The 19,417-nt window shown below is 37.7% G+C and overlaps 1 protein-coding gene across 7 annotated transcripts in view; it reads left to right on the plus strand.

Moving 5' to 3' along the window:
* Slik (Sterile20-like kinase) overlaps positions 1–19,417 on the plus strand; it is a 119,793-nt gene that overhangs the window by 44,138 nt on the left and 56,238 nt on the right. For 3 of the 7 annotated variants that reach the window (XM_071681374.1, XM_071681373.1, XM_071681372.1), the window contains exons 10-12: positions 12,484–12,559; positions 12,796–12,866; positions 16,333–16,534. In XM_071681374.1, the coding sequence (XP_071537475.1) occupies positions 12,484–12,559; positions 12,796–12,866; positions 16,333–16,534 (349 nt within the window). Of the gene's footprint in view, positions 1–9,055; positions 9,287–12,483; positions 12,560–12,795; positions 12,867–16,332; positions 17,393–19,417 lie in introns of those variants that run through there. The other 4 variants (XM_071681369.1, XM_071681370.1, XM_071681368.1 and 1 more) reach the window with 2 other exon arrangements.

The following is a 19,417-nucleotide window of genomic DNA, read 5'->3' on the forward strand; positions in this document are numbered from 1 at the left end:
ATGTGCACTGGATAAAATGAACTAGTTGAGTGTGGTCTATGATTAGGTGGGGGATATAATATAAATCAGTGGGCCAAAGCAAGTTATAGTATATAAAGCAGTTGAGATTGGGTGCATGACTTGATTGTAGATGGTAGACTCTGGCTTATTACATTATGCTTAACATCTGGAGATTGGATGTGTTAAAATGTGTCAGTTTCTTGTTCTTAAAGCTAACAAAGTAAACCTGGAAGAGACAATTAGATACTATTAAGAAATGTATTTCCTGAATATGTGAAATATGGGTTTAACATTGTTTGCATCACCCATTTTGCTGTTGGGCCAATTTTGAACAACCATTTAAGAAATAGTGACACTCTTATTTGTGTTATAGGTTTTCCCTCTTTAGTGCTGTATTGTTGCAGCTCTTGGGTCTTGATGTTAAGTTGCATAGGTTTCAGAATCCAGGTATCAGTCATAGTAATATGTACTTATCGCAGAAAGTTTGGATTATAATGATGCCAGCTGTCAATATTTTGTCTTAAGTTTTCTGTTATAATGTCTTCTGATATATATTCTTTTGTTCTTCCTTCCATACATAACATGTTTTTCTGTTGAAATTTGAGAGCTTCATCATTTTCATTTCATTTGAAATCAATTTTGTCTGTTCCAGTTCTTAAGCATATGTTGTCTTTCAAAGAAAAAAATCTACCAGACAGTATAAAGGTTTTTGAGTGATACTTGTGTTTTATTATTTAACTTCGTGGAAACTGTGTATACTTTATGCTAAATGTAAAAGAATTGCAGTTAGTATTATCAAAGACTGCTATTGCATATACTGGTAGAACACTGTATTTGAGATGTAATAACAGAACTGTAACTTTTAACTCCCATCAGAATCTTTCTTATTGGAAATTATAAACTCACAACCAGCCATACTAACATTACTTACTTCTCAAATATTAATAGTCATAGCATTGTTTTTCAAAACCTGGGGATGGTTATGTGTGTTCTTGTGTTTGTGTTCTCAGATTCAGTATAGTATCTGTGGAATGTATAAGAAAATATACTTTCCTTTTTTTTTAGTATTGTAATTGGGGGATTCACATTACACTCACTGCACCTTTGAACTATATAGTTTTGGAAATAAACATTGTTGAACCATGTTGAGTTGTAGAATTCTGGAGACATCATGGGAATGTTTTGATGGGATTTAGTGAGCAAACTAGGTAAAAGTTTGGTTTTAGAAGGCATTTAACTTACCCAAGTTGCATTTGCCCCACTGTGAAATCCTGTCTTAACCTGAGTTAGAGAGTTTGTTGTCATAACAAGAGATGTAACTTGAGATGGGAAAGATGGAGTGCATTTGAAAGAGGTAGAGGAATGCAGTATTTAGCCATCAGTGTACAACTGCATTTGATTATCTGTTGTACAAAGGAAACCATTGATAAAGAGGAGGAAGATTGTAGGAGACAGGACAAAACTCTGAGGGACACTACTGTTGATAGGGGAAAAGGGAGAGGTTGATCCAACATCGATTATGAGGACAGACCAACCAGAGAGGAATCTAGATATTAGAGAACAGAATGAGGGAGAAAAGCCAGAAGAGTGATATTTGGGGTGAGACCTCAGTGCTACTTCCAGTCACAAGCTTTTGGTTTATCAAGGGCTACAACATTGGAATCCACAGTCTCTTAGAGAGGATGACCAGATGTTAAGATAAAAACAGATAGTATGGTTGAAATTTGCTTTGTGAAAGTCATACTCATGATCAGACAGATGACTGAGATTCATGATACATAACCCTCACACAGCATCGTATGATAGTTTTCGATCATTGACAGCATACATCATGAGACAAGATTTCCATGCCTCTGTTTTTTATTGTGTGTTGAGTGAAGATTTCAACACCCCTGCATACCTCTGCATGCATATCTTTACTCTTACAATCTTAAGAGCTTTTTTCTTTTTCACACCACTTTCTCAAACGATACGCAAAGTGCAGCTTTCATAAAGTCCAACACTCAATGACAAAAACAAAGGTATATAAAGGATACATTTTCCTCATTTTTAATACTTATGCAAGCACTCCTTTAATTCTATGAGACTATGATGTATCATTAAGATTTTTTTTTTAACATAAGTTGCAGCCAGGATTTCTTGTAGCTGTCAGTTTAAGGGGTGAGGAAATGGAAGTTAAAGAGAAATGTAGAGTCTGTGGATGTAGTAAAAGTTAGAGCAACAGGATGTTGGTAGGTTAGCTCAGAACGGTCACCTTGTTTGGGCTTGGCTGTATCTGTGCATTTCCATGAAGAAGGGAAAGTTATGGATTTTTAAGCAGAGGAGAAACAGACTAACAAGTGAAGTAGTAGGGTTAGAAGCATCCTCCTTAAAAACATGAGCAAACAAGTGAAGCTGTAGGGTTAAAAGCATCCTCCTTAAGAATGAGCAGGGATGCTGCCTGGTCCATATTTAGACTGTATGAAGAGAGGTTATAGGGAGAGGCATAGCTTTAGGCATAGGGGTTAAGGGACAGTCAGACTTGTCAAAGATGGAATTAGAGAAGAAGCAAACCAAAGTGTAACTTTTTCTTTAGGAAAGATTGCTGTAATGTTGTTAGAATGGAAGAGTAAAAGAAAGGTTTTAACTAAAGTTGTTAGTGATATTCTTGGCCAAAGACTGTTAAGGCTTGTCTATAAAAGGAATTTCCATACTTCCTCATAACACAAAAATTCTTAATCCACACAAATACTATATTTGCTGAGATTTTGGATAGATATAAAATCTGAACTTAGTTGGAAGATGGAGTTTTTTGTTTTTGTTATTTAACTCCATTCACAGACAGAAATGCACATAATTGAAATATAGAGAGAATTATGAAAAGGAAAAACAAAAGAGGAGAAAGTATTTGCAAAATTGGAGGAAGTGAAAAACCTCCCCTTTATGCCAAGAATCTTTTAGTTCTCCTCTTTTAGTGATGATTTTATGTTACTTCCCAGGTTGCTTAAATCCTTTAATGTAAATGTAGCCTTCAGCAATAACAATACTATAAAGAATGTCTTAATCAAAAACTCACCAGAAATTTCTGTGGCTGTGTTTACAGAATACCTTGTAAACACTGTAATATTTTTTTGTTGAGCAGACTGGTAAGGATCTTTATGTTAGACTTAAGCAGCATAAATGTAGTATAAGAACATGACAAGAATCAAATGCTTTGTAAAATCATTTTGAAAATTAAAACCACTGTATTGACTGGATTAGCGCTAATTCAATTATGAACTCTAATTCCTTTACCCGAGCAATATCATTGAATCTAATATTACTGAATACCCAGAGAAATGTGACATTGATATTAGTGTAGGTCTGTACAAACTGGATAGCCTAATCATAGGCAAAATTTGTGAACAGTTCCCTTTCCTGTCCACATAACATAGATTTTATGACAGGCATGATGCCAGACCCAAATACCACCATCCAGTAATGCTTGTTTACCAATGGCATCCTAGCTACATCTCTTCCTTGGATATCCACTGACTGTTCTGCATCTTATATCTCATTCTTGTATCTCCCCTGATGATGTAATCGTTACACTAAAGTTGTATTTCATTTCCTTTTTTTTCTTCTTTTTCCAAAAGGAACAGAGAAAGGGGCCAAGTGAGGATATTCCCCTCTGAGGCTCAGTCCTCTGTTCTTAATGCTACTTTGCTGACATGAGAAATGATGTCTCCATGGTTGTTTGATTTGTTTGTGGATGGGGTTGTTAGGGAGGTGAATGCAAGAGTTTTGGAGAGAGGGGCAAGTATGCAGTCTGTTGTAGATGAGAGGGCTTGGGAAGTGAGTCAGTTGTTGTTCGCTGATTATACAGCGGTGGTGGCTGATTTGGGTGAGAAACTGCAGAAGCTGGTGACTGAGTTTGGTAAAGTGTGTGAAAGAAGAAAGCTGAGAGTAAATGTGAATAAGAGCAAGGTTATTAGGTACAGTAGGGTTGAGGGACAAGTCAATCGGGAGTTAAGTTTGAATGGAGAAAAACTGGAGGAAGTGAAGTGTTTTAGATATCTGGGAGTGGATTTGGCAGCGGATGGAACCATGGAAGTGGAAGTGAGTCAAAGGGTGGGATAGGGGGCGAAAGTCCTGGGAGCATTGAAGAATGTGTGTAAGGCGAGAACATTATCTTGGAAAGCAAAAATGGGTATGTTTGAAGGAATAGTGGTTCCAACAATATTATATAGATGCGAGGCATGGGCTATAGATAGGGTTGTGCAGAAGAGGGTGGATGTGTTGGAAATGAGATGTTTGAGGACAATATGTGGTGTGAGGTGGTTTGATCGAGTAAGTAATGAAAGGGTAAGAGAGATGTGTGGAAATAAAGAGTGTGGTTGAGAGAGCAGAAGAGGGTGTATTGAAGTTGTTTGGTCATATGGAGAGAATGAGTGAGGAAAAATTGACCAAGAGGATATATGTGTCAGAGGTGGAGGGAATGAGAAGTGGGAGATCAAATTGGAGGTGAAAGGATGGAGTGAAAAAGATTTTGAGCAATCCAGGGCCTGAACATGCAGGAGGGTGAAAGACATGCAAGGAATAGAGTGAACTGGAACGATGTTTTATACTGGGGTCAACGTGCTGTCAATGGATTGAACCAGGGCATGTGAAGCGTCTGGGGTAAACCATGGAAAGTTTTGTGGGGCCTGGATGTGAGAAGGGAGCTGTGGTTTTGGTGCAGTATACATGACAGCTAGAGACTAAGTGTGAACGATTGTGGCCTTTGTTGTCTTTTCCTAGTGCTACCTCGCATGCATGCGGGGGGAGGGGGGTGTCATTTCATGTATAGGGGGAGGCGATGGGAATGAATAAAGGCAGCAAGTATGAATTATATATGTGTATATATGTGTGTGTCTATGTATATATATGTATATATTGAGATGTATAGGTATGTATATGTGCGTGTGTGGATGTGTATGTATATACATGTGTATGTGGGTGGGTTGGGCCATTCTTTCGTCTGCTTCTTTGCGCTACCTCGCTAATGTGGGAGACAGTGACAAAGTATGATAAATAAGTGAAAAAAATTAATAGATATTGATTCTCCTCTTAGTTACATCCTCACACATTCATGCACCCCAATCTGAGCCTTTGAAGAGGAGAAGCACTCCCCACTTGACTCCTATTTCCTCTTTTAGAAATTGAAATACAAGAAAAGGAGAATATCCAGCCCCCCCGATCTGGCCCCCCTTTATTTGCATTCTATGACACATGGGGAATATGTGGGACGCATTCTCTCCCTGACCCTGGAAATGGCACTCAAGTATGATATACTGCCCCACAGGAAACAGCATCTCTACCCCTGCTTCAGTGAGGTAGCGCCAGGACATCAGACAAAAAAGGTCATATTCATTCACGCTCAGTCTCTAGCTGTCATGTGTAATGCACTGGAACCACAGCTTCCTATCCAAGCCCCACAGACCTTTCCATGGTTTAACCCAGACATTTCACGTGCCCTTGTTCAGTCCATTCACAGCACATCGACCATGGTATACCACATCGTTCCAATAAACTCTATTCCTTGCATGCCTCTCATCCTCTCATTTGTTCAGGCCCTGATCACTCAGAATCTTTTTCACTCCATCCCTCCACATCCAATTTGATCTGCTTCTCCTTGTTCCCTACGCCTCTGACATGTATATCCTCTTTGTCAATCTTTCCTCGCTTATTCTTTCCATTTGTCCAAACCATTTCAACAGACACTCTTCTGCTCTCTCAACCACACTCTTTATTTCCACACATCTCTCTAACCCTTTCATTACTTACGCGATCAAACCATCGCATGCCACATATTGTCCTCAAACATTTCATTTCCAACACATCCACCCTCCTCCGTGCAACCCTACCCATAGCCCATGCCATGCAACCCCATAATATTGTTGGAACTACTATTCCTTCAAACATACCCATTTTTGCTCTCCTATACAATGTTCTCTCCTTCCATGCATTCTGTGGACGAAAGTTCACATTAAGGCTATGGCTTAATTGAAAAATAAAGAGGATTAGTAAAGGAAATAAAAGATGGGAAAGTATTTGAAAATTTGGTGACAGAAAAACTTAACTTTTAAAATGTGCCAGGTCATAGTTATTGGGAAAGACATGAGAGAGTAAGGAATTCTAAAGCTTTGAGGGGTAGGAAAAGAAATTGTAATGAAAATGGAACAACCTTGAGTTTCCGTTGGCCACACACTAATCTTGCCAGTGGCCACACAGTAATCACATGCAGCTTGCCAAGTATTACGTGGTTTAGCAAGTGGTGGAGCATACAAACAACTATGTCTCAGGAGCAAAAACTAAAGTAATACTTTTTGTTTGTGTGTGTGTGTGTGTTATGTGTTGTTTCAGTCAACTATATTTATTTGTGTAGAGTTAAGTGATATTTACTAAACAGAGTAAATAGATTTTACAGGTAGTGTATGGAATGTGTGCTAATTGGAAAGGTGGGATGACATTAAAGATGTATAATGCCAGCATACCTGTTTCATCTGTTCATAGACAGGTTGGAAAGGGATATAGATGCGAGGGCCATGGACTGAGGGGCAGGTCTGCAGTACATTGGGGTTGGTGGGACGGGGCATTAGAAGTAAATCAGTTACTGCTTAAACTTAAGACAGTTGTGGTAAAACTCAGAGAGAAACCCCAGAACCTGGTTATAGAGTTCGGGAGTGTCTGAAAGAAAATTCATAGTACTGTACTGAAGATATAAAGTTAGGTAGTGTGGTACTGCAGGAAGATGAGAGAGAATAGTTTAAGTTTAAAAGGGAAGAACTTGCATGAAGTGGAGTGTTTTAGGTACCTTGGGATGGATGTGGCAGTGGATAAAACCAAGGCAGCTGAAGTCAGTTATGGGGTAGAAGAGTGGGCTAAGTTCCTGGTTGCCTTAAGGTGTTTCTAGAAAGACAGTTCACTGTCAGTAGGGATATAGATGCTTTGTCTTTGAAGATATTATAGTTCTATCAATGTGGTATGAATGTGAGATTTTGGACTCAGATGCAAAAGAAAAATGTATTTGTAGGATGTGAAATGACCAAGGACAATATGTGGTGTGAGATGGATTGATCATGTAAGCACTAATAGTGTAAGAGTGAGGTGTGGTAGTAAGCTCAGAGTTTGATAATTTCAACCATTGTGCTGAAACGGTTTCAACATAAGATGAGTGAGGAAAGATTGAATGGGGGAATGAATAATTATAGGTGGAAGGATCATGGGGAAGGGGAGAGCTAGAAGAAGACTGAAATGGGAAAGGCTAAAGGAAATTACCAAAATCAGTTGATTAATGATATGTATTTTTATTTATACATATTTATTCATATTTTTGTTTGATTGTTTGTTTTGTTTATGTTGCAGGCATTCCCCACTTAACGTAGTATGTTTCCATAAAGTACTGTATTAAGCAAATTATAATTGCCCATAGCTTTTATCATGTTGATTGAGATGCGTTCTGTGGTCAACTATTTTGACTCCATTTTTACTCAGAAATCACTGCAAAATGTTTTACATAACTGTTTTGCACTTTTGTTGTGATGTGTTAATTGTACAGTAGCTGAAGTATAGTCATGATACTTTAAAACATTTTAAAAAGAAGTGTTTGTAAGAGTTGCTGTGTTGTTGATGGTAAAAGTTACTCTCCTCAGTCTTGTCTTCATAATATTCATTGTCTCATTTCTCATTCATGTCAAATTTTACTCTTTCCTTACTCCTACCTTTCTTTTGTTCTTTTTCAACTCTTTCCAGAATATTGTAACATGTTTTTAATGTATCTTTTAGATGATAATCCATTTTTCTTCTTTATTGATTTTGATATAACCTTTTCTGTTTAGGGCTTTATACTCTGCACTCTTTTCTCTCCATTTATCATTAGCTCATCTCATGAAATGTAATGATGAATCATGTTAAGGAACTACTTTAAACCAGATCAGGTACTGTCTTAACCATTTCAGTTTTCTAGTACTTCAGCTGTTGTAAACTGAAACCGTGTTAAGTGGGGATTTGCTGTATTAATTTATTCATTAATATTTTCAAGTAGTGATTTCCATTGAAAGCTTAAAAGTATAAAGATTTATAAACATTTCTCATTAATGTATTACCTGGATACTGCATACCATAAAGTAAGTTAGTAATAAACAAGAATTAGATTTTTAGGGAGAGACTTCAGCTTTTGGGTGAAAATATGAAAAATTATAGTTGAAAGATATTCGGTTTTCTGTTGGGATTTTTATGTTATTACTAGAATAGGAATGTGAAAATAATCCAATAATCTTCCATGATTAGTATATGAATGCATCTTTTCTGTACTATAGGTATATTATTCCCTCTTCTTATTGTGATTATTTGATTTTTAGTTTCATATATTGGGAGGTATAATTTTATGATTTATTCAGTTGAATTTACAACATGATAACACAGTAGGAGAATTCAGTGAACTCTCGCCAATTTTACGGAGTTGAATTAGCAGAGAAGTTGCATGTTCAGAAGTTCCCCTTAAAGGGAAAAGCTACTGGAGGAGTTTCAGTGGCAGATTCCAAATGTGTGTGTGCTTGTGTGTGTGCATCTTGTTGGATTGTGAGTGCCTCAGATGCCCTTCCTTTATTGTTTTTGAAATAGTACTCTTATAATGACCACACATTCTACCATTGGGTCATTCAGAGATGCTCTTGGTTGATTCAACCATTTTGGACAAATATTTTCAAAGTAACTGCAGATTGAATTGGCAAGGGTTCATTGAAATTGAAAAATATTTTTCCTTGTATATGATTTCATCATTAATAGGTTGTGTGAATTAACTCAGTGGATGTACATCAGGATTTTTTCATAAAAATATCACAGTGCCCTAATTACAATATAGATTATAAAAGATAACTTTCTTTATCTCAAATTTAGAATTCATCAGATATTCAGAATAAAGTATTTTTCTTGACAGATGTTCAAGATACATTTTTTTATTTAGATTTAGCATTTGAATAATGCATTATGTTATTGATAGGGCAGTGGATGTATTGGAAAGTAAACCCTTCCTCACATGAAAAGTTTAGATTATAATCAGGGTTTTGAGAGTTTACGGTGATTGACCAACATTTATAGGGGCATCTAGTAATAATTCACCTTGATTAACATCTTCCCAATTGCACTTATAAGGCCTATGTTGTCCATAGCTGATCATAATGTAGTTTGTGTCGTTAACTTGAGTCTGGTGGCTGGTCCTATTCACATTGTCCCCTCTCTTGACCCCACTGAGTGCCCCCCCATGGACCTGGCCATGCTGCCAGAGGTATGTCATATCTAGTACAGTCTTAGCTGGAAGCTTCCCTACACAGTTGGACAGCTGGGTGTGGTTTAGATAAGAGAAATGTTGTATGCATTTCTGGATATTTGTGGCTACCCTGTGCTTTGATTTTGATAGATCAGATATGCACTGTTCTTATATAAACAGTGAATTGAATTCATGCTTACTAATTGGAGTTTCCTTGAAGTAAATTTCTTGAAGTTTGTATCCAACTTGTGCACTGGAAGTCCAGCTTAGTCAGGTCACTTATATACATTAATTGAGTTTGGTTAATCGTTGAGCACTGAAGTACACCTTCACTTGTAAAAGATTTAGTGAAATCTTCAAAACCTATTGGCTTATTTTTACAGTTGCTTCTCTTATTCCTCTTTATAAGCATGTTAGCATGGTGGTGTTTGTATCTGACTAGCACAGTTTGAAGTTTCCATTTAACACCAACTCACTTCATTTGGATTTGTTTTCCCTTAGAATGTTTTGTCATATTTTTTTGTTTATTTCATAAGTTTTATTTACATGATCTGAAATATTGGTTTTGTTTTATAAAGACTGCTTTTTTGCAGACTAGGATGTTAAATGGTTTCTGAAGAACTGAGTATTTGATCATTATGCATGCAGATTTATTTCTCTTGTTTTCTCCCTTTGCTTGCAGTTTATAGAAATATTAAAGCATTTCAGAAGTTGCCTGGAGAGCTTTTATGGGATGATATGTATGAGACTACTGTATTTAACAGTGAACTCTTAGCATGCAGTTGTGGCAGATAATTTTAAGACATAAAACATTATGTCTTACAGTTTCATCTGCCAGTATTTAGTGAGGCTAGGGTATTACTTTTACTGTAGGAATCATTAAGATTTTAGTCTTTGTTACAGTCTCATTTTGAGAAATTTTATATGAAAGTTAGGACATCTTCAAACTCTATTTCAAATTTTGATAACAGCTGAGTTAAATTGTTTTTTTATCTATTTCTAAATTCTTTTTCGTAAATCACAAATTTTCTTTTTCTGAAGTGAAAAAAATGTGCGGAAGATGAAAGGCAGCAAGGCAGGAGGTTTGGATAGTATTGCTGTGGAATTTATTAAAAAAGGGGGTGACTGTATTATTGACTGGTTGGTAAGGTTATTTAATGTATGTATTACTCATGGTGAGGTGCCTGAGGATTGGCGGAATGCGTGCATAGTGCCATTGTACAAAGGCAAAGGGGATAAGAGTGAGTGCTCAAATTACAGAGGTATAAGTTTGTTGAGTATTCCTGTTAAATTATATGGGAGGGTATTGATTGAGAGGGTGAAGGCATGTACAGAGCATCAGATTGGGGAAGAGCAGTGTGGTTTCAGAAGTGGTAGAGGATGTGTGGATCAGGTGTTTGCTTTGAAGAATGTATGTGAGAAATACTTAGAAAAGCAAATGGATTTGTATGTAGCATTTATGGATCTGGAGAAGGCATATGATAGAGTTGATAGAGATGCTCTGTGGAAGGTATTAAAACTATATGGTGTGGGAGGAAAGTTGTTAGAAGTAGTGAAAAGTTTTTATCGAGGATGTAAGGCATGTGTACGTGTAGGAAGAGAGGAAAGTGATTGGTTCTCACTGAATGTAGGTTTGCGGCAGGGATGTGTGATGTCTCCATGGTTGTTTAATTTGTTTATGGCTGGGGTTGTTAGGGAGGTAAATGCAAGAGTTTTGGAAAGAGGGGCAAGTATGAAGTCTGTTGGGGATGAGAGAGCTTGGGAAGTGAGTCAGTTGTTGTTCGCTGATGATACAGCGCTGGTGGCTGATTCATGTGAGAAACTGCAGAAGCTGGTGACTGAGTTTGGTAAAGTGTGTGAAAGAAGAAAGTTAAGAGTAAATGTGAATAAGAGCAAGGTAATTAGGTACAGTAGGGTTGAGGGTCAAGTCAATTGGGAGGTAAGTTTGAATGGAGAAAAACTGGAGGAAGTAAAGTGTTTTAGATATCTGGGAGTGGATCTGGCAGCGGATGGAACCATGGAAGCGGAAGTAGGTCATAGGGTGGGGGAGGGGGCGAAAATCCTGGGGGCCTTGAAGAATGTGTGGAAGTCGAGAACATTATCTCGGAAAGCAAAAATGGGTATGTTTGAAGGAAAAGTTCCAACAATGTTGTATGGTTGCGAGGCGTGGGCTATGGATAGCGTTGTGCGCAGGAGGATGGATGTTCTGGAAATGAGATGTTTGAGGACAATGTGTGGTGTGAGGTGGTTTGATCGAGTAAGTAACGTAAGGGTAAGAGAGATGTGTGGAAATAAAAAGAGCGTGGTTGAGAGAGCAGAAGAGGGTGTTTTGAAATGGTTTGGGCACATGGAGAGAATGAGTGAGGAAAGATTGACCAAGAGGATATATGTGTCGGAGGTGGAGGGAACGAGGAGAAGTGGGAGACCAAATTGGAGGTGGAAAGATGGAGTGAAAAAGCTTTTGTGTGATCGGGGCCTGAACATGCAGGAGGGTGAAAGGAGGGCAAGGAATAGAGTGAATTGGATCGATGTGGTATACCGGGGTTGACGTGCTGTCAGTGGATTGAATCAGGGCATGTGAAGTGTCTGGGGTGAACTATGGAAAGCTGTGTAGGTATGTATATTTGCGTGTGTGGACGTATGTATATACATGTGTATGGGGGTGGGTTGGGCCATTTCTTTCATCTGTTTCCTTGCGCTACCTCGCAAACGCGGGAGACAGCGACAAAGCAAAAAAGAAAGAATTATTATTATTGTTATTTTTTTTTTTTTTGCTTTGCTTTATTATTGTTATTATTATTATTATTATTTTTTTTTTTTTTTTTTTTTTTTTTTTTTTATACTTTGTCGCTGTCTCCCGCGTTTGCGAGGTAGCGCAAGGAAACAGACGAAAGAAATTATAATTATTATTATAATTATTATTATTATTATTATTATTATTATTATTATTATTATTATTATTATATTATTATCATTATTATTATTAAGGTTGTTTGGCCATTAGTTTATCACCGCTGAGACTGCATTTTTCCTATAGTGAAATAGGATGAGAGTAAAGAGAATAGATTAACAGAAAAGTGTACCATATGACATCAGTATGCTTCCCAGGTACTCTGATTTTGATTAGTTTTTGATTACCGTTTAATTCATAAGTTGAATCAGCATCAAAAATTCTCAAGAAATATACATTTTCTCATATTTCTTGGCTGTTCCAGGATCAGCGCATTTCCCGGATTAGTGAAGATGAACATAGTCAAGAAATTCCCTTCCCTGAAACCCCCACCACCACCAGTAAGTTTTTGCCCTTTTTATCCAGAGTTCTTTAGTATAGTTTCATGTAGAGCTCTTGTGTATTTGGCATAAAAAAGATAAGTCCTTTTATAATGGCAATGTAATATAATGTTTTTTATAACATGTCAAGCATTAATGCTGTGTCTTTAACACTGGAATTTTCTGCCTGAATAGGGTAAATTGGGTAGATGAGAAAGGACAATAGTTTTATAATGCTAATTATCCCTCCCATTTAGGTAAACAGGATACCATTGAGACAATAGCTGAAGAAAATAAACCTCCTAGCCCTGGAAAAGATGAAAATGAGGTAAGGATCTTGTTATTTTTACTATCACATATGTAAGAGTTGTTTCCATGTTTTTACTTTGTTGATGTTGAAAATAGTAGGTGTCTGATTCCTAATCCACTGACTATACTCATGTCATCATTTTAAGAGAAAAAATATTGCTGAGATGTATGATTATTGTTTTTTGTTTTTTTCTCAAATTTCAGTTCTTTCTTATACCTCCTAACTGTTCCTCATAATTGGTTTTGGTGCTTTAGTGTCTTCCACTGTGAAAACACTTTTGAACTTTTCATTTCAGTCTTTACATACTTAGCATGGTGAACTCTTAAGAATTGCTTTCTGTGCTGTTTCCATTGTCCAACCATTATCAGACACACTTTTCCCTTAATCATAACCTTTTTTTGTAACTTAAAAAGTTTTAATGATATACTTGTTAAACTTTGTACATGTATTTCCCTACATTAGAGAACTGAATGGCGTATGGCCCCGAACTTAAGTTTGGATTTTGCCTAAATTATGCCACTTATTAGAAAGCATAATCTGGAAGTTAACCTTCAATATAACCTCAATCTCAGTTTGAAAATTGCATAACATCTTTTTAACCATGTAAAAGGCTGGTGACTTTATATGAGTACTTGGCCTAGGTGGTTGTTCACCTTTTATGAGAACCAATACTTGTAATGGAAAACAGTATAAAAGGTGACAAGAGCATTCACCAGTGTGTTGGAGACCCTTCCTCATTTCTAGCATATCGATTCTATCACATTTGTGGTGAACATTGATAAATAAGATGTACTGAAATGTGCAAAGGCTGAATATAAAGAAGGGATGAGATTTACACCGTAACAACTAATTAAAGAAGCCAGCCATGACACTTCATAGTCATGGAATGAGCAAGCTGGAGAGGTATTGGTAACTTCACCACCAGCTGCCTTCCCACTGTATCATTATTATTATTGATTATTTCAACAAGCAAGCTGGAGAGGCATTGGTAACTTCACCACCGGCTGCCTTCCCACTGTATCATTATTATTATTGATTATTTCATGTTTGTGACAAACATTAGAATGTATGATGTACAAATATTGTATGTAAAATTAAAGAAGAAAATTAAACAGTGACAACCAATCAAAGATACCGGCCCTCAGGACCTGTCTTGGTGAAGTGAGAGCATGCCAGAAGGAAGAAGGGAGTTACAAGTGAGTGGTGGTATTTACCCCTCCGCTTGCCCCGCCACACCCATCCCCCCCACTGCCTGCCATCCCTTTACAACAGACCCACCATCAACCTGACTCATTGGACTAGCTGTTTACTTTTTATGAAACTGTTATTTTTATAAACTATAAATGTAATGAATTTCATATCAGTAAGATCATAACTTAGTTCACTCATGTTGCAGTAGAGGTTTTTCAATTTTTTTTTATCTTATTTCTTTTACTGTATGTTAGTACTGAAATAGGATATTGAATTGTACAGTATGTTAATACTAACAGTTTAAGAAAGTAAGGATTCAAGTTGTATAGCCACCATAAGAGGTAGGGAAGGAGGAATGACCCTGCCAACACCACCTAAAGTTTCCCTTTCACACTTACTCATGGGATAGGCCTTTAATTTTTGTAAAATGGATTTTCTTGTTTGTTAACTATGAATGTGGTCGATTCCATATCAGTGAAAAAATTATGTTAACTCTATATACCCTATTAGATGCTGACTCTTGCCAGTAGTCACCTACTATTCTTCCATGTGTACATTGTTTGATTTATATTTTCAAGAGCACTAAATAGGTGGATCATATGAAAGTGGGGTCACAGGGTAGTGGGTTGAGGACAAGATGTAGTGATAGATATTTATAGGTTTCACCGTAGGCTCTTTACATGTTTTTGCATCGTGATTAAGAAGTCACTTTTGGTAAGGCAGTCCTATTGTCAGTGGATGAAAATAAGTATAGCTTCAGTTAAGAATTTCATCTCTCAAAGGAATCCATCATTTTCCTGCTCCTGCATGGAGTGAAGCCTCAAAGCAGCAGCAGACATTGTGAGGCTGTATAATAATGATGATAATAATCATTTTTTTCATACTATTTGCCACTTCCCATGTTAGCGAGGTAGCATTAAGAACAGAGGACTGAGCCTTTGAGGGAATATCCTCACTTGGCTCCCTTCTCTGTTCCTTCTTTTGGAAAAATTAGAAACGAGAGGGGAGGATTTCCAGCCCCCTGCTGCTTCCCCTTTTACTCGCCTTTTGTGACATGCAGGGAATACGTGGGGAGTATTGTTTCTACCCTATCCCCAGGGACAAATAATGATAATAACGATAATAAGAAGAATGATTATATGTGGTGTGAGGTTGGTTTGATCATGTAAGTAATGAAAGGGTAAGAGATGTGTGGTCATAAAAAAGTGTGGTTGAGAGAGCAGAGGAGGGTTTATTGAAATGGTTTGGACATATGAAGAGAATGAGTGAGGAAATATTAATAAAGAAGATGTACGTGTCAGAGGTGGAGGGAACGAGGAGAAGTGGGAGACCTAATTGGAGGTGGACTGATGGAGTGAAAAAGATTTTGAGTGATTGGGGCCTGAACATTCAGGAGGGTGAAAGGCATGCAAGGAATGGAGTGAATTGGAACGATGTGGTATACTGGGGTCAACATACTGTCAATGGATTGAACCAGGGCAAGTGAAGCGTCTGGGGTAACCATGGAAAGTTTTGTGGGGCCTGGATTTGGAAAGGGAGATGTGGTTTCGGTGCATTACACATGACAGCTAGAGACGGAGTGTGAACAAATGAGGCCTTTGTTATCTTTTCCTAGCGCTGCCTTGTGCACACACGGAGTGAGGGGAATACTGTTTCATAAGTGGCGGGGTGGCGACGGGAATGGATGAAGGCATCAAGTATGAATATGTACATGTGTATATATGTATATGTCTGTGTATGTATATATATGTATACGTTGAAATATAGGTATGTATATGTGTGTGTGTGTGTGGGCGTTTATGAATATGTATGTGTATAGGGATGGGTTGGGCCATTCCTTCATCTGTTTCCTTGCGCTACCTCGCTAACACGGGAGACAGCTACAAAGTATGATGAATAAATATATATATATCATCGTAGTATTACTTTGGAGGATTTAGGGAAATGGGAAGGAATGCTCTGTCTGTGGAAGAATTGCATGCACAGAGATTTGTGTTAACTATAGTGTTTTATAGATTGTGGGAGCATGACTTGTTTTTAATTAATTTTATTTTTTCAGTATACCATCCCTTAGAATATGATATTAATGATAGGTTTTTGAAATGCTGAATACTTCGGTATTGCACTTTTCATGCTTTCATTGCAAGTGTTGTTCATTTTCCGTATTACTGATTGCTGACTTTAAACTTTTAATGGGCTTAAGATTATAATAGTCAGGAAACCTACGTGAAATTCTGCTATAGTCCAAACACTTTTATCATCTCCAAAGTGTAACAGCTTGCAATTTTTTCAGGCGGTGGTGCCAGTCTCAGGTGAGCGGCGAAAGGGACCTGCCCCTCCTCCCCCTGTTAGTGCTAGTCCAGCCAGCACTCCCACTTCTAGTGCTTCCTCTACACCTTCTAAGAAGGGCCCTGCACCCGCTGTCCCGGCTAGCACTACCCCCTCTAAACCTAGAGCTCCTTCTCCAGTTGACATACCTTCTGATAATCTATTAGGTGAGTCAAATGTTGGCACCTCACCCAACAGTACTGCAAGTACACAAGTTACTAGTACACCCTCAGGGAAGGGTCTGGCACCTAAACCTGTACCCATTGGTGAAAGCCCCGTGCCATTGGAGAAACAGCCTCTGATAATGTCCAAGACAGACATTCCAAACAAAGAAAATCTTCCTTCCGTCCCGAGTGATAAGGAAGAGATCGAGAAACATACAGTTGTGTCTCCTGCTTCCGAGAAAGTTGAGAAGACTGTATTAAGCGAAAGAATGGAAGTTGATGAGAAGTCTATAGTTGAGACTGATACCCAAGAGCCAAAGAATAAACCTGATGTAGATATTGACATTGTTGACCACATTAGTGATCGGGTATCAGTAGTGGTAGAGGAAAAAGTGTCTACTAGTGCACAGACTACAACAGCAGTCATTGCAACAGCCCAGCCTGCTGAATTGGAAGAACCCCAAGCTGGAGAGACAGCATTAGGTCTTAAAGTAATAATAGATACAGAAGAGGAAATTGATATGGAAAAAACAGCAGCCATAGTAGTTGATGATACAGAGTCCAAAACTTTTTCTTCTTCATCACCTTCATTATCCCCAGCACCAGCCATCCCATACTCATCGGCTGTGGTGTCTTCACAGCCACAGGTCACTCATATTGCTGACCAAGCCACTGAGACAAAAACACCAGAAGTGCCAGTGAGAACTGCTTCAGTATCACTGTCCCCTAGTTCATCTGAAGCAGTTATTGCATCAATAGGAAGTGATGCTACTGTAATTGTTCGTACTCCTACCCCAACTCCTCCTGAACCTTCTCAAGGCCAACCACCAGTGAAAAAGGAGAGTGTAGTCACATATTCTGGTGAGCCAATTAAATTTTCACCTTTCAGGTTGCATGCAATTGCTTGGTAGATGCATGAATAAAGAATTGGCCTTTTGGAGCTTTGCATGCATACAGAATTATCATAATTAGTGATATTGCACATTTATGTAAGCCTGACCTTTTTTACTTAATCATTCATTCTCCTTTTCTCCATAAAAAAAGTAGCTGCACAGAGCTTAATAATTACTCTTGCTTTTTGATCTAGACATGCATTTTTCAGTACAATTCCCTCATTTTATCCTCTCCCATTTCAGGTCAGCTCGATTTTTTCTGTTGTTTGCTTCATCCAGTTTTGCTGTCTTGGTCACATTAATCAATTCAGTACAACTTGAAAAGATTTGTGAAGTGTTTTTAAGGGAGAACTTTGTCTGAAAAACACTGGAGTTGGAGAAGGATTTTTAAAGATATAGTCAGAACAAGTGAAGATCAAGTGACTGATATTAGACTTAGTATGGAGTGAGAGGTGTGAGGTTTGTTGCAGCTTAAGTTGTTAAGTCTTTATATCTAGAATAGTGAGGGAGTTATATGTTACTTGCCAAAACATGCCATACAACACCATTAGTGATGGCACTTAATAGCATTAGAGAATAGTTCTCATTTCTCCCAGGTCTTAGATGAAACCACAGTCTTTGTCCTCTGCATATGTCCATCGCTTTAGAAACACTTGATTACATCTAGTTGGTTCCTTGATCACATACATTCATAGTAATTCCTTCAACCTACTTTTTTCTTTTTAATTCCACATATGCTGTGCAAAGTCTTTTCTTTATGGCTGGCAACTCAGTCCTAATAGTACCCAGATGAGTTTAAAGTGAGGCTGCTTGGGTGATGTATGGTTACGATTAGAAGAAATGAATGTCCAATACACTGAGCATTAGCAGAGTGCATAAAATGTTCCAGGACTTGACTTCATAGAAGGCAGATGCAGTAATACCAATCTGATGAGCAACACCAACACTAAAGGTCATTTCACTGGAACCCACCAAATTTTCAAGAATGTTTAAGAAACAGAGTCTTGCCATAGACTGATAATAATTATCACTAGTAGTGCCTGTTCTGACAGGTGTTCTCAGTAAGTTGTGTTCCATGCATAGTTACCCTTCTATGTTGATTCAATTCACTGAAAGATACATCTTGATGTCATTGAATTTCTAAACATTAATTGCATCCTCTGTTTTAACTCATACAGAATGCAGTATAGAGATTCTGTCTGTTAGGTTCTCTGGCATACTGGAATATTTTTCAAAAATATGACAAACTACTGTCATCTAAGGTGACTCCCGGGAAAGCCTTCCTTGACTATGATAGTTTTTATATGATGAACTGTTATCGTTTTAGGTGACTCTTGGAAAAGCCTTCCTTGAATATGATCATTTCTAGTCCTGAAAATATTAAGAGAAATCAGATATCTAGCTTAACCTTGATATTGACTTTGTCTTAGGATTTTTTTATGACTGTTAGCTATATAAAATATAGGCTGTTGCATGCAGTTCATTGTTTGAAGAAGACTTACATCATAAATTTTTCTGAGCATAAGATAGACAAAAATCATCATAAAGGCCAGGCCTTAATGAAACATTGAAAAGGGCTTAAAGATGAGTAAGCAGAGATTTTTTTTTTTTTAAGGTAGTGGAAAACCTGCCTTTCAAAAAGAGGGAAGGTTATAGCTGTTTGGAAAAGTATGTGAAGGTAGAATTCCAGAATTTCTGTAGAATTTGAAAACAAACAGACATCACAATGGCCTACTTTGGAGTTACCAGTGACCACACAGTAACACAAATTGAAGGCCCACCCTTGAGTAGCCAGGGACCACAAAACTATTGCATAACACTTTGGTTTGCTAAGTATTATGTGGCCTAGCAGATAGCAGTAGCACACAAGTAATCGTTTTTGGGAGGAGTAGTATCTAAAGAATATGGTAAAAGAACCACCATTGTGGTAGATGGATTATGTTTTTAGATCCTCCTTACTAAGTTGATACAGTGGTACAAGTATGGCTTAGTC

Source organism: Panulirus ornatus, chromosome 32 (assembly GCF_036320965.1).
Source record: "Panulirus ornatus isolate Po-2019 chromosome 32, ASM3632096v1, whole genome shotgun sequence".
Classification (NCBI taxonomy): domain Eukaryota; kingdom Metazoa; phylum Arthropoda; class Malacostraca; order Decapoda; family Palinuridae; genus Panulirus; species Panulirus ornatus.